Genomic DNA, 16,240 nt, shown 5'->3' with positions numbered 1-16,240 from the left:
CTGAGTTCGAGGATAGTTTGGTCTACAAAGCAAGTTCCAGATAGCCAGTCTTATTACACAAGAGAAGCCCTGTCTCAAAAATATCTTTTAAAAAAAATTCTCCTGTGGAGAGATGGAGTTTGCTGTTCTTACTGAAGATGGGAGTTTGGCTCCCGTGTTGGTCAGCTTACAATTGCCTGTAACTCAGGCTCCAGGAAACTTAAAATCATCTTCTGGACTCTGTGTGTCCACACATGCATGCGAGCATGCTCACACAGCATACATGTATATACACACATAAATAATAAAAATGAACCCTCCCCCCCCTTTTTTGTTTTTCAAGGCAAGGTTTCTCCATGTAGCCTGTCTTGGAACTTGTTCTGTAGGTCAGGCTGGCCTCAAACTCAGAACTTAGAGACCTGCCTGCCTCAGCCTCCTGAGTTCTGGGACTAAAGACGTGTGCCACCACTGCCTGCATAAAAATGGATCTTAAAGAACAACTTATTGAAAGTTGTTTGTTTTTAAGATGCCTTCCTGAAAGAATTTGCAACTGGGCATTGAAACAATGAACTGGATGTGTGTGAGGCCACACCGCGCAGGAGGTCAGAGAGACTCGAGCAGTGAGTCTCCTTTGCGTTGTTCGTAGCGGCTGAACTCAGGTGTCAGGCTGGCAACGCATTACAGGTCTTTCTAATACAGATCATAAACCATAAGCTATACAAAGTAACATGATAAGTTGATATTTTACAAAACAGTACCTAAAGCATTTATGATCAAAATGCTTTTGTGTGCATTAGAAATTTTAAAAGACTATAAACTAGCTAAGAACTTTCGCGTGCTTCCCCTATTTTAACTCACAGGGCCTGCCTCTCGGCACACCACGCCTCAGTGATGCTGTTAGCAATGACGAGTGCTCTACACTTTGCAAACTTCAGATTAGTTAGTAAGCCCAACAATCTTGTCCAGACAACCAGGTTACAATTTTATGTCCTTGTTTAAAATCCCTGCCCCCATCAGATGTTCTGTGCATTTATGAGTGATAAATAAGGACAGGTTAGGCCCTTCTGATGCATGTGTGGAGGGGAGGCTGTTATAAAGAGTGGATCCAGGTAACGTTCCTCATCCAGTACCTGGTATGGCTGCTGGAAGGGAGGGCACTGGTCAACCTCAAGTGCTGTCTATAAACACGGGGATGGAAGTGTATACCACAGAAGCAGCAGGGTGTCCTCAGTGCTCCTGCTCCGGGGACGGGGAGAGTGAAGCTCAGTTGACGAACTCACCCCAAGTATTCACAGCGAGCCATGCGGTTGGCTGTGAGCTCGGCCCTGCTAAGCTCCAGAGGACACCACACGGCTTTTCTCTCTGGTGTACTGCACCACACACTCTGCCGATCTAAACATGGCCACTTACCAACTCCGATCTTTCGCTAAGACAGGCTGTGTCGCTAAGGCTGGTCTCAAACCCCTGGTGAAATCACCCCTCCACCTCAGACTCCTTGAGTGGCCAGGATCACCACCACCACGCTTGCTTCCAACTCGAAATCTTAAGTCTGCTTCCTCAGTTAGAGAAGAGCAAGTCTTGTGTACATGTTACAAGTCATATGTGAAGTGGGGACACATGTCTGTCACATGGCTTAACCATGTGAAAAGACAGTTACTACCAGCACTCCTACACTTGTAAAGTACATTAAGGAAATACCTGCTTCCGAGACTATCTGAAAACAATGTCCTATCAACACGTTCACTTTGGCTACTCTGAGGTTCAGGGTTCTCCAGTGATGATGTCCTTTGTCTCAGAAGGTCCCTGGCAGCCCCACTCTCGGGCATGACTCTGCTGGCAGACGTAAGTGCTCCAAACCTCTGAGAACGGCGTTCAGAAGAAAGTGCTAGAAAAAGAAAAAATAGCCTCTATAGTAAAAGCCCTTTCATTCAGAAAAGCAACGCAAATCCTACTAACTAGGTTGGCCTTCTCTTGTTACGTTTGTTAAAGTCAAGCACCAGGGACTACTCTTGGAAAAAGAGAATTATCACACTACATTATGTGTCCCTTAGATATCCCAGGCCTATAACGTTATAGACCTGGCCTGAAAAGGTTTGCCTTTGGGACTGGAGAGATGATTCAATAGTTTAGAACACTAGCTACTCTTCTGGAGGAACCAGGTTTGATTCCCAGCACCTCATGGTGCTTCACAACAGCCATAACTTCAGGTCCTGGGGATCTGGCGCCCTCTTCTGGCTTCTGCAGGTACCAGGCTCACCCATGGTACAGACAAATGTGCAGGCTAAGCATCTACATACATAAAACACTAAAACTTAAAAAATAAAAAGAGGTGCAACTCTGACAACAAGATACAACAGTAAGAATATTTGAGAAAGGGCTGGAGAGAGGGCTCAGGGGTTAAGAGCACTGGCAGCTCTTCCAGAGGTCCTGAGTTCAATTCCCAGCAACCACATGCTAGCTCACAACCATCTATAATAAGATCTGGTGCCCTCTTCTGGTGGGTGAAAATATAACAAATAAATCTTTAAAAAAACCATACACACACATTAAAAAAAAAGAATATTTTAGAAGGTATAATGAAATTAGCGAGTGAGCTACTCCTTAGCTAACTCAAACAAATAAACACTTGGGTCAAGAATGTCCACCTGGCCAGGTGTGGTCATGCACGCCTTTAGTCCCAGTACTTGAGAGGCAGAGGAAGGCGGATCTCTGCGAGTTTGAGGCCAGCTTGTCTACAGAGAGTTTCAGGACAGCCAAGGCTACACAGAGAAACCCTGTCCTGAAAACACAATAAAACAAAAATAAAGCCTCAGCTGGAAGAAAAGTTCCTTTGATTATTTTGTACAGCTGAGTATTTCCTGGCAAAGTTGAGACATAGGCTGTATCCAGCTGTACAGACACAGCCAAAAAGGAAAGGGGGGGGGGGGGTATAGTGCATGGAAACAAGCTACTATTGACAAAGAAGTTGAGACAATCAGCCTCCCCTATGGCACTTGAATGGCTGGTGCCAGGATCTCGTGGTCCTAGGAGGCAAGAGAACGGTCTCAGACAGTGAGTACACAAGCAGCATACAGAAAAACATTTGAATGCAGTGACCGGGAGTGGGGGCCCAACACCCCAGCCTCCCCAGAGGCTAAGGCAGGAGGGTTAGGGCAAGTTCCAGGCCTGCATGGGTTCAAGGATAGCCTGGGAAATTTCGAAAAGGGAGGCTATCACTCAATGGACTCGTGCTTGCCCAGCTCATGCGAACCTGGGTTTGATCCCAAGAATCTCAATAAGCAGCAAAAGCGCAGTGATGCACAGGTCCCCAAAGCAGCTCAGTTCTCCCGTCCTCACGTGCAGAGGCTGCAGTCGGCTGATGGCTCGGGGATTCTTTTGCGTCTTAATTCTAACCTACATTGTCACAGAACCTCAGAGACTGTGGGATTGCATGGCATAGCTACGGAATCACTTGGAAAACACAAACGTCTTCAAAGATAAATCATGCAAGCCTCTCAAAGTGTGGTCTGCATGTGGGCTTGCTAGCACACAGTTTTCTAAAACTCAGAGCACCTTCCTCTTTCTGCATGGAAATCATCTGTCACTCGTATACAAGCCCTCACGTGGCCCAAATACTTCTCTTCAGCCTCTGCACAAACACGAACCTGACAACGATTTAACGGGACTCTCGATGCGGAAAAAGCCAGCATCAAACACTATTTTCTCCACCTCCTTTGGCGTTTCCGCGGTTGCCGCTTGGGCACACTGCTCCTGCTTCAGCCTCTGCTTCACTGCGTTTTTTATGGCAGCCAGACGGTTTCTAGCCGCCATTCTCCCATCGTCGTCCTGTTTTGTTTTGTCTGATCGACCAGGCACAGCCTTTTTCTGCAAAGAGACAGCAGTAACTGAAGGTGACGTTACCATCCTCTCCCGGTTCCTTTGGTTCTGAGGACTGAACCCAGAGCCCTGTACACGGGAGATCTTTCCTCCAGTGAAGTAAGGCATTAGCCCTTATAACTCACTCTGAGACACAGCTGTCCCAGCTCGCCTTCAAGCACACCTGCCTCAACCTCAGGACCAGATGAGACTAGCGACAGGCAGCACCACACCCACTAAGTATCACCTTGTGTGGTATGAATGACAACGATCACCATAGGCTCAAGCATTCGAATGACTGATGCCCAGCTACTGGAACTATTTGGGCAGAGTTAGGTGTGACTTTGCTGGAGGAGGTATGTCACTGGGGTGGGGGACTTGGAGGTTTCATAAACCCACACCAGGCCCTCTTTCTCTTCCTGCTGTCTGTGACACACAGCTCTCAGCTACTGCTCCAGCACCGTGCCCATCCGCTTCCCTCGTGATGACCGTGACTAACCTAAAAGTGTAAGCCGCCCCCATCAGATGCTCTTTTATGTGGGTTCCTTAGTTATTTGTGGTGTCTCTTCACTAAGACACCTTGTAGAAAATCCACAAAAACAGTTCAATTTTTATTGTGGTTAAGAACCTCACTATGAAGTGCAGATGGGCTAGAACTTCCCTGTCTAAAAATAAAACAAACAACCAGAAGTAAACTGTCAGAGTACAGTCCAGGAATGGAGTGGGGAAAATCCCAAGTGAACCTCAGTTTCTTCAGAACATGGAATTGTCCTGGTGCTGTTTCCATGCTCCAGCTGACGGGAGTGAGTTCACTTCAGATTCTTCCTGACTGCTTGCTGTTGCTATTTGATTAAATTTTTAAACTGTCCTTTATACATCTCTACAGAAAACATGTTTTTGCCATATGCAGCTTGTCATTGGGACTGCATACAATTTAAACTCATGAGAGTTTTACTCAGGCAACCACGTGTAACCCTTAGGGAATAAACTGTTGAAGGTTCTGAATAGTGTTGGCTACTTGGCTATTGCATGAGACTTTAATCTGATTCATTTATCGACTCCATTCTTCCAGGTCCCACTGCCTGGACTTGAGAGGACTTAAAAGTCTACTGGATGTGGACAGGAAGAAGTACGTACAGTAGAAAAATGCAAGAATGAGCTAGAGACGTGGCTCGGCGGGTAAGATCGTTTGTTTGATTTCCCAGCACTCACAGGAGAGCTCACGACCATCCGTAACCTGAGTCCCAGGGAATCTCATAGGTACGCACAGGGCGCGCACGCGCGCGCGCGCGCACACACACACACACACACACACACACACACACACACACACACACACACACGTGAAATATTCACGGAGAGAGAATACTGAAGCAGGAACCCAGCAGTAGTGACTGGCATCCTAATCTGAGCATTTAGGAGGCTAAAGGAAGAGCACCACCTAGTGTGGACTAGAGAGCTGGTCTCAACAAAACCCACAGAACTACAGGGCACACACCTGATGACCGGGGACAGTGACGTGCAGAATTTGAGATTTTGCTTTTCAGGATTTGTGACTGAGAAGAGCTGAGGGGGGTGGGACACACAATAAGACGGTATGGAGTAAACAGGCAAGCTGCTTGGTTTCAGTGTAATCAAGGTTAGATACTGAATTAAAAACGGAGTAAGAAGCCGGGCGGTGGTGGCGCACGCCTTTAATCCCAGCACTCGGGAGGCAGAGGCAGGCGGATCTCTGTGAGTTCGAGGCTGGGCTGGACCGACAGCCTCCAAAACAATACAGAGAAACCCTGTCTCGTAAAACCAAAAAAAAAAAAAAAAAAAAAAAAAAACGGAGTAAGAGAAAAAATGACTGAGAGAAATGTGTAAGAGTTAAAGGTGTGTCATCACAGTATAGGTAAAAGGTCAGTTTTATATGAAACAGCAGCTGACACATAAAGCACTTGCCTAGGATACACACTGCCTTGGGATGATCCCAGGATTAGAAAAGTCTCCCCAAACAACCAAGCTATAGCCTAAAACAAAGTAGGAGAGCGACATCCGGTGGCCACAGGCAGAATTACAACTCTTACATGATACCCTGAGTGTGTAGAAGAGCAACAAGTACTCTTACTAGATTAATAAAGCATGTTTAACAGGAAGACAGAAAACCTTATAAGCACATGAAGAAGAGATACGTAAAACCTTATCATTCTACAGCATCCACAGAGAGCACGTAAACAGTGAGGGGGTGTGGTCTGCCCGGTAAGAGCATGAACTGTGGAATATGAAAGCCTCGAATGAAACCCAGCACTACTATTGGAGGCTTGGATTTTTCAACCATAAATTGTGGATACAGCACCCTCTAAATGGACTGCTATAAAGCTCAACATGGACCTACTTGGAATTTAGCATAAACAAAACATGAATTATCTACTGCTATTGCAATTACAAAGAAATCTAGAAATATAAGAGTTCTGTTCTGTTTTTTGTTTTTTGTTTTTTTTGTAAGACGCAGTCATGCTATGAAGCTGTCTTGAAACTTGCTACATAGACCATGTTTGGCCTTGAACTCATGGAAATCATTCTGCCTCAGCCCAAGGGCTGGTATCACAAGTGTGAGCTGGATCACACGTGTGCACATATGGTGCACATGTGTCAACGTAGGTGCATGCCCTTCTACCCACTATCTAGGAACATAAAAGCCACCCAGGCACCCCAATTCAATCACACATCTCTTATTTTCCTCTCTTTAGAAGTAAACATCTTACACTTCAGAATGCAATCAGAATGCAATAAGCAATATATGAAATTTATTTTGTGAAACAAGAAACCCAAAGTTAAGTATTTTCAAGACTTGTATGGTAAAAGAACTTGTCGGGCAGTGGTGGCACACACCTTTAATCCCAGCACTCAGAAGGCAGAGGCAGGCAGACTCTGTGAGTTCAAGACCAGCCTGGTCTAAGTGGTCCTCTGACCTTCATATGTACTCCATGGCACAACTGGACCCCCCCACCCACCCACATAAATAAAAGTATTTCTAAAACCAAAAATCAGAGAAGAATCTATGCTAGAAATTTGGGTAGAAAGTGCACAAACCTACCCGGAGGACTGTTTTGCTTGGATTATGACTGCTTTTCCATCCAGCTTCCTCAAGTTTGATCAGGTTGCTGAATTTTTGGTTTACATCATCTACCTGTTAATAAAAACACAAGCTCATCCCATTAAGACTGTTAAAATTGCTACTTTATGACTATAAAATAACTGTTAAATAAACTGAAAATAGTGACTCAGAACCGGTTAGTTATTAAAGTTAAAATCCTGTGTGTGGGATTGGAGAAATGGCTCTGTTCTTCCAGAGGACCTGGATTCAATTCCCAGCACCCACACAGCAGCTCACAACTGTCTGTAACTCCAGCTCCATGGGATCTGATACCTTTATATCAATGGACATACAATAAAATTATTAAAAAATCCTGTGTGTGTGGTGTATGTGTGTGGGAGCGGGGGCAGTCTTATGTTAATCCAGACATCTTCCTGCACAGTCCAGGACATACTTGAACTCCAGACGCTCTTGCCTCTACCTCCCAAATGCAGGGGTTATCCAGCTTAACTCACCGTGTTCAAATCAAGACCCCTTTAAAGCCTACAGAAAGCATGTTATATATGAACAGCTCTCCCAGACTGTTCTTGATCACTATGGCAGTAGAAAAAATAGTCTTGCTACCATTGTTTCCTCAGTACATAATACAAACAGAATCCTTTTAAAAACAGTTATCAATCACACAACTAAGGTACATCTTGTTTTTTCCCTGATGTTGGCAAATACAAACAGTGTTGCTCTTAGTACTGCACACAAACCATATGTGGATACAAGCTCAGGACGGTGACTTTGGGACCAGAGTCATCGTGTGTTTAGTTTTGCCAGGAACCCTGAACTGTCTTCTAGCCTGGACTTGGCATCGGCATTGTTACCAGCAATGACAGAGTTCCTGCTACCCATGTCCTGTTGCTTGGTCACTAGCATTCACTGTCAGTATTTTGGAGTGTCTGGTTAGCTGTTACCTTATTGCTTTAGTTGCTAATTGCCTGATGGCATATGATGCTGACATCATGGAGTAAGCTCCCCATTTCATTAATCACCATCTGTTTTTATTCTGTGCTAAGACATCTGTTCATGTCTTTTTCCAACATTCTAAATTCTGTTGTTCATTTCATGCTTTCTTTCTCAAAAAGAAAAATTAAGGGGGAGAAGGTGGCAGGGGAATAAATGCTATAAGTCCAAATCCAGAGATAAGGAAGAAGGTATACCTTAATGACCAAATGCTTGCCTGGCATGGGGAAAGGCCCAGTTTAGTCCTTAGCACCACATATACCAGAGACTTTGTAAAACCCCTTATGTAAAATGTCCAGGTATTTGCACATAACCTATGTATATCCTTCTGCACAGTTTAAATCTTCTAGAATGCTGAATGCAAATTCTTTAGAAATAGTTCCCAGAGTGATGAGATTAAAGTGTATGCCACCACACATAGCTAGCTGATCTGTTTGCTTCTTTTTCCTTCTTTAATTATTTTAGTTGGGCAGTGGTGGCGCATGCCTTTAATCCCAGCACCCGGGACACAGAGGCAGGCAGATTCTGTGAGTTCCAGGTTGGCCTGGACAGCCAAAGGTACAAGGAGAAACTTCATCTCAAACAAAATAAAGCAAACAAAAAGACTGATTTTATTACATGTCTATGTTATGTGTGTGTGCTGAAGTATACATTGGGTGGCCAGCAGAGGGAGTCAGATCCCTTGAAGCCAGAGCTACAGGCAGGCAGTTGTGAGCTGCCTGATGTAGGTGCTGGGAACAGAATCCCAGGCCTGCGGGTCCATCTCTCCAGCTCCTCACAGGCTCATTTCTGAAACCAACTCAGCAGGGTAGAAGATGTTCTCCCCCAAGCACAGCCTCCTCGCCATTGCCTCCATCCACACTAGGCTTACGTTACAACGTCATGCTGCATCTAAGAGCTGCTAAGGAAACCATTCACTTCTCCTGGTTTGTCTTGAGAAAGCAGGGTTTCTTTATGTAGCCCAGGCTGTCCCAGAACTGTAGACTAGGCTGGCCTCGAACTCAGAGATCCACCTGCCTCTGCTGGGATTAAAGGTGTGTGCCACCACGGCCAGCTCTTTCTGTGCCTTTTTTTTTTGGTATCATTTCTAAAAGCAATGCCTGGCACACAACTGAATTCAGTAACTGCACTGGTTCAGGGCTCACACGTACAATTACCAGACTACTAACAACACGGTGGAGAAGACAGCGCAGCCTACATGGAATCTCCTGAGAGCTCACTCATTCCATCATAAGCAGCCAACTACTATTACCCCATTTTACTGTTGTTAGAAGCAAATGTAGGCACCTGACACGTACCTGAAAACTAACCATATCCCAAAATCCATCCAGATCTGAGCACGTGGTCTCCTTTTCTCCTCTCTTGTACTCACAGTTGTCCACCAGTCCCTCAAACTGTTTGAATCTTTCCTTAATAAGGAGTCTTGTTTGACCAACTGCTGTGCGAATAAGGTCTTTGGCTAAAGAAAAGAAATGAAAACGGGCCTTATAGCCAGCCAGCCGGCCAACTGAGAAATTCTCACAGAGAAACAAGAAACAACCGTCCCAAACACTTTGCCACAAATACCAGCTCCTTGCTTCAGTTACCAGTAACAAGTATCAGCGCTCATCGTCAACCACACATGGCTTCACAATGAACACCATTCCTTTTCTCCTGTATTTTATGAGAATTCAACCTCAAACAAGTCTAGGTATGTTATGTATCTCAGGACCTCATACTGGTAACTTTAAATAACTTCTTCAAATAAGTAGAACTACGAACTTTTGCTAAAATTCGTTCTCATGCTGACTCAGATAATTATAATTCAGAACATGTATTTGTATAATGAAGAAATACCATATTAACACCACTATATACAAGGTCATATTAAAAAAACAAAATACACAAAAGTTGCACACTTCTTTAGCACAGAGATATTAGAGGACATATGTTGAACAACTCTTGGTACTTTGAGTAACCCTGAAACTACAGAGTTGAATACTTGAGTTTTAGTTTTGAAACGAATGCAACATTAAAAGAAATAAGGGTTATGGATGTAGCTCACTGGCCAAGCACTTTCTTAGCACAAGAGATCTGGGTTCAGGCTCTACTACTACAAACAAAAGAAAACAATACACAACTAGCCGTTTATTGTCAGGTGTTTGGACACACCCGTACGCCCAGCCCTTGGGGTGGGACAAGACGACCAGGTTCAAGTTCGCCTTCGCCTATGGAGTGAGCTCTAGGCCAGCCTGTGCTAGGAGAGCCTCTCTAAAACACAAAACGAGGGCTGGAGAGGTGGCTCAGAGGGTAAGAGCACTGCCTGCTCCTCCAGAGGTCCCGAGTTCAATTCCCGGCACCCACATGGTGGCTCACAGCCATCTACAATTCAGTCTGGCGCCCTCTCCTGGTATGTAGGCAGAACACTGCATATGTAATAAATAAATAAATCTTTAAAAAAAACACAAAACGATAAAAAGCCAACAACAAAGGGAAACAAAACTAAGAATGTCTTTGCTTACCATCATCAGGAATGTCCAGTTCCAGTTTCCTGTCCCACTCTAGGCAGTGCGAAGTTAACTTGTCAGTTTCTGACTGGAGGATTTTTCTAAAATTGTGACATCCATTTTAGTTAGTCCCGCCTTACCGTTATGACACTTTAATACACAAGACTAGGATGGTTAAAACAAAGGTACAAAACATTAAATAAAATAGGCAAAATAGTCATTTTGAAGATTTCATGTGTAAGGGTTTAATGAACTATAATATACTAAAACTTACAAAAGACTAATTTCCTATTATCATATACCTTGTGTAAGTCCATTCTTCTGTACCTAAAATTTACATTGGATGGATAATGCCAAGACCCACTTTTTAAGCTGACATTTCTGTTTTGTTCTAACCTCTGTTCAGTGGCTGAGTCCAACACCGCCTGGTGTGTAACACACACTCAGTCTTACAGAGCTAAGGCACCGCCTGGTGTGTAACGCACACTCAGACAGGCTTACAGAGCTAAGGCACCGCCTGGTGTGTGACACACACTCAGACAGGCTTACAGAGCTAAGGCACCGCCTGGTGTGTGACACACACTCAGACAGGCTTACAGAGCTAAGGCACCACCTGGTGTGTAACACACACTCAGTCTTACAGAGCTAAGGCACCGCCTGGTGTGTAACACACACTCAGACAGTCTTACAGAGCTAAGGCACCACCTGGTGTGTAACACACACTCAGTCTTACAGAGCTAAGGCACTGCCTGGTGTGTGACACACACTCAGTCTTACAGAGCTAAGGCACCGCCAGGTGTGTAACACACACTCAGACAGTCTTACAGAGCTAAGGACTGCAAAGGCAAGCTGTGGATGAAACCTGCAGAGTCTATGGTTAAAGCTGGGGCCTTCACTGAGGTGCAGCGATGCACAGCTGCTGTCCTACTAAGGAGGCAGAGGCAGGAAGAGCAGTTCAAGTGGAAGCCAGCATGGTCCACACTGTGAGTCCAGCCAGCCAAGGCCACAAAGCAAGACCCTGTCTGAGAAGACAGGAACAGAAACAAACAAAACCCCACTCCACAAGGCAAAAGGACTTAACAAAATCTTACTATTAGATTGTCTGTCTTTCTTTTTTTTAAAGATTTATTTACTGGGGCTGGAGAAATGGCTCAGCGGTTAAGAGCACTGACTGTTCTTCCAGAGGTCCTGACTTCAATTCCCGGCAACCACATGGTGGCTCACAACCACCTTGAATGAGATCTGGTGCCCTCCGCTTGCACACAGGCAGAAGACTGTATACACAATAAAGATTTATTTACTTCTAAGTGTGTAAGGGTTTTGCCTACATGTATGTAAGTGCCCCTTGTGTGCACAGTGTCCCCTGGAGGACAGAAGAGGGTACTGGATTCCCTGGAGCTGGAGTGACAGCTGGTTGTGAGCGGCCACGTGGGTGCTGGAAACTCCTCTGTACACTTAGAGCCTGAGCTCTCTGTCTCCAGACATCCCCACTCCACACTATTCAACCTTGAGAAAGGAAAACGGGGCACGGGGCTGGTGTCTGTAGTCTCAGCACTTGTTAGGCATGGGTCTGAGGACTGCACAGGAGTCTGGTCTACAAAGTGAGGCCCATGCCAATTAGGACTACACACTGAGATTAGAACTCAAAAAAAGGAAAAAAATTCTAACACTATAGATCAACCCCCCCCCCCCAACTGAATCTGACTAAATAGACCGTGATAGAGCAGGACAATTGAGTATTAATGCACCCACATATAAGAGAGTTCTTCAGGTGCTAAAAGAATGTCACCAACATTTACCACTAAATGAAACCAAAACAAGATACTGTACAAGATCTTTATATTTTAAAAAGACAAAAGGCCTGTATTTGTTCTCAAATTCACTATTTACCTCTCAAACCATTCACAAAAAATTAACACCTGCATGGAAGGGGCAGACTACGCGGCTGGGAAAGCCACTCTTTCTTAACCCTGCCTATCCTTGGGACAGAAACCTTAGTATGCCCTGGCTATTGCAAGAGTTACAACTGCAAAATGAAAACCACCCAAAGCCAGCTCCCCCCCCATTCACCATACTGAATATTTACGATTAAACATTAACACCCTAACCTGGGGTTTAACACCTAGATACACATGCAAACTCCCACGGCACTAGCAGACAAACCTGAAATACGGCACATCGTGCTGTGGCTGCGACTCCTGGCCTTCGCCTACTTCAAGCGCTGCCAATCCTTCCCCGGAAAGGCAACTGGAATTTGTAGCAGACACTTCCTTTAGCTTTGAGCCAACTTCTATGACAAAAGAAAACACTACTCATCAATTTGAAGAACAATTCCTAAAATGAAAGTCCTCACAAGTCTTTGTTTTGGTTTGGTTTTTCGAGACAGGGATTCTCTTTGTAGCTTTAGAGTCTGTCCTGGCACTGGCTCTGTAGACCAGGCTGGTGTCAAAATCACAGATTCACCTGCCTCTGCCTCCCAAGCGCTGGGATTCCATGCGCCACCACTGCCTAGCAAGGTGTCTTTTAAAATCCTTCATTCAAATGTTGAGCTTTTATTTCCAGCCTTAGGCGCTGGGATTCCATGCACCACCACTACCTGGCAAGATGTCTTTTAAAATCCTTCATTCAAATGTTGAACTTTTAATTTATTTCCAGCCTTAGGCATTTCATTCCCATCTCTTCTACTATGGTTGCCAGTGTTTGTGTGTCCATGCATGTGGAGGTCAGAGGTCATTCTCAAGTGTCACTCTTCAAGCACTTTCTGAAATGGTCTCTCCAGGGCCTAGAACAGGCCAACTGCCATGTCCCCAGCTCCGCCCTTAGGCTCCAGAGCTTAGGGCTGAGTCATCTCCCCAGCTCCTCCTCCACTTTATCCGGGCCCTGGCCATATCTCTGAAGCACACGGGGAAATGAGCTCTATAGGAAGTTCTCCAAGGTCATAAGCCAGAGAAGTGACATCTTAATTAAAACACGGTACCTTCACTATAGATTGCTGGAGAATCCAAATCCTCCCGTAATTTATTTGATTCTTGCTGCGCTGTGTTGGTAGAACAAGTTATAGATTTCTGTACGAAGATTTCATTTGCTGCATCTTGAGTTGTACTGTTAAAAATAACAGCAAAATTATACATCAGGAAAATGAAGTCCACATATATATAACAGAAGGATCTGTAAGTTGTATTGCTTTCAAATAAAAAAAAAAGATAAAGTGGAAATGTTTTTTGTTTGAGAGTAGGCCTCATCACATAACTCACAGAGTTGCTTTTATTGGATAAATTTCTATTCCAGGCATGCTGATACTTGCCCTTAATCCCAGCATTGGGATGGGGGTTGGGCTACTGAAGTCTGGTATCATGGAAGTTGGGATCAAAAGCCACTATTTGGGAGTTCTGTTTGGTTTTTTGACATGATATCTTGCTCTGAAATGGAAACTGGCCTCAGACTCACAATCACCCTCTTCAGGTTTACCAGTTGGATGGGTGTAGGCATATACTAGCCAGCCTTGATTTGTATCTTTAAAGATGCTTATTCTGGGCAGGAAAATTTTAAACCAACAGTGAGAACAGGGATCTTTATTAAACTAATTGCAGTAGGATTCAAAGATGTTGAAACTCTTAGTGGACCGCAGTGATTTCTAATAATGTGAGGCCACCTAGTGTTGACAAGGCAGCATTGCAATCCTACCTTTCCCTCTGAAGACTCCACTGCTTCATTCACAAATTATTTTCTGTTACTAGAGGTGATTTTTTTGTTTTTGTTTTTTTGAGAAGGAAGACAAGGAAGGCAAGGGCTACACATATGGTTCATGGTGGAGGGGGGATACACATGACTAAAAATCATAAAATAATTTCCAAAAAGAAAAAAGAAAAAAAGCAGGCAGGGCTGATTTAAAGATGTGTCGATTTTCCTTTTGTACAAGAAGTTATTTCAAGCCAGGTGTGGTGATACATGCTTATGATCCCAGCACTTAGGAGGCCGAGGCTGCGGAGGCTACAAAGCGAGCTGCTATCCCAGAAACCTAAGGGGCTTGAGAAAGGGCTCGGGCTACAAGCACTTGCAGCTCTAGAAGAGAGTGAGTTCAGTTCCTGGAACCAACACAGCTGGTCACAACACCTGTCAGTCCAATCTCAGGGGATTCCTGCCACTAGAGTCAGTGCATACATGAATGCAAAACACTCATGCTCATAAAAATCTTTACCAAAGAAATTATTATTTAAGGGTTATAATTAAGCCACCTATTTAAAAGCAAAAACTAACATATTTATGGTGAAGACAATTCACAGAAAATATCAAAACTATCAAAGACATCGTAGGCTTCTGAAGAACTTTTCTCAAAAGAACTTATTCTGTATAATTCATAGTTAGCATACTTTACTAACAAAAAATAGTACAGAAAGAAATGTAAGACGGGCATTTGTTACTCCTTTTAGTAAGTGCTTATTACTAAGATTATTTGTGTATTAGTATTTGTGTGTGTTTAAAGATTATATCTTACACTTCTGGTTTTAAAAGGTCCTGGTCACAACTGGGCATCAGGAAAGTGCTGTCACTTCTATGACTCACGGATGCCACTTGGTAGGTTTTCAGACCACTCGGTGGCTGAAACACACAATGCAAAGGGGCAAAAGACTTCCTTTCTTTCGGTTTCGCAGGCGCGGTCTCAGGCAAGCTCTCCATCGCTGGGAAGACGCCACCCAGATGCACTCCACTTGTCACACTAGCTTCTTCGCCGTCAGCTTTAGAGGGAACGACCTAGGTATAAGCAGAACAGAGTGGAATTTCTCTGCCAGGAATGCACCCAATCATTAACCCAGAAACGCACGAGTAACAGCAGCAGCAACAAACACGTTTGACAATGTGATGGCTTGTCCTGACCGGAATCCAACAAGATTCAACTTCTGGCCACACCTGTGAGCAATGTTTGATAAATAAGGTAGGAAGACTCAGCCTAACTGTGGACAGCATCATTCTGGTCAACTTGATCTAAAGCGGAAGTAGAGCTGAGCCCAGGCATACATTGCTGTTTCCTGGCTGCTGCTGGCATGGGGCCAACTGCCTCAAGATCCCACGTGAAGGACTCCACCCTTGAACCATGAGCCAGAGTGAACTATGAAGGACTCCGCCCTTGAACTATGAGCCACAGTGAACCTTCTCCTCCAGAGGTTGCTTTGGTCAGGTATTTATCATAGCAAGAGAAAAAAATAGGCCAGGCATTGGTGGCGCACGCCTTTAATCCCAGCACTCGGGAGGCAGAGGCAGGCGGATCTCTGTGAGTTCCAGGACAGCCTCCAAAACAATACAGAGAAACCCTGTCTTGAAAAAAAAAGACAAAAATAGATACACTCAATTAAGATATATTAAAACTAAAATGTGAAAACCCAACTAACAAAATACACTAAAAAATATTTATTTATTTACTTATTTATTTATTATACATACAGTCTTCTGCTTCCATGTACGCCTGTAAGCCAGAAGAGGGCACTAGATCTTACTATAGATGGTTGTAAGCTGCCATGTGGTTGTTGGGAATTAACTCAGGACCTCTTAACCTCTGAGCCATCTCTCCAGTCCCAAAATACACTTTTATCAAAATTACATGGGTTACTGCAAGGCTTTTAGAGTGAAAAACCTAGTATTTATTGAATGACTCCTATTCTAAAAGACCACACCCTCTGTAATATATATATATAAATAAACCTGGGACTGTAGGGGTCAGAGCAATGGCTCTGTTTAGTTGTTACTTGTATTTAGATATTTAAAAGAAGCTTTTGATTTATTGAAATCTGAATTCAAACTCAACCTGGATAAGAATCTCAAAGCCAACGTGTCA

At 44.2% G+C, this 16,240-nt stretch overlaps 1 protein-coding gene across 4 annotated transcripts in view; it reads right to left on the bottom strand.

The window, feature by feature from the left end:
- The window catches only part of Dlgap5 (DLG associated protein 5), a 37,655-nt gene that overhangs the window by 6,580 nt on the left and 14,835 nt on the right, over positions 1 to 16,240 (bottom strand). For 2 of the 4 annotated variants that reach the window (XM_021222783.2, XM_021222784.1), the window contains 8 exons: positions 14,906 to 15,162; positions 13,388 to 13,512; positions 12,574 to 12,718; positions 10,426 to 10,511; positions 9,223 to 9,383; positions 6,914 to 7,006; positions 3,624 to 3,843; positions 1,678 to 1,864 (listed from right to left, as the gene is read on the bottom strand). In XM_021222783.2, the coding sequence (XP_021078442.1) occupies positions 1,678 to 1,864; positions 3,624 to 3,843; positions 6,914 to 7,006; positions 9,223 to 9,383; positions 10,426 to 10,511; positions 12,574 to 12,718; positions 13,388 to 13,512; positions 14,906 to 15,162 (1,274 nt within the window). The remainder of the gene's footprint in view (positions 1 to 1,677; positions 1,865 to 3,623; positions 3,844 to 6,913; positions 7,007 to 9,222; positions 9,384 to 10,425; positions 10,512 to 12,573; positions 12,719 to 13,387; positions 13,513 to 14,905; positions 15,163 to 16,240) is intronic. The other 2 variants (XM_021222781.1, XM_021222782.1) reach the window with 2 other exon arrangements.

The sequence above is a fragment of the Mesocricetus auratus genome, unplaced genomic scaffold (genome assembly GCF_017639785.1).
Source record: "Mesocricetus auratus isolate SY011 unplaced genomic scaffold, BCM_Maur_2.0 Super-Scaffold_100048, whole genome shotgun sequence".
NCBI classification, from domain to species: Eukaryota; Metazoa; Chordata; class Mammalia; order Rodentia; family Cricetidae; genus Mesocricetus; species Mesocricetus auratus.
The sequence above is the reverse complement of the archived record's forward strand: the minus strand, read 5'-3'. Positions and strand labels throughout refer to the sequence as shown.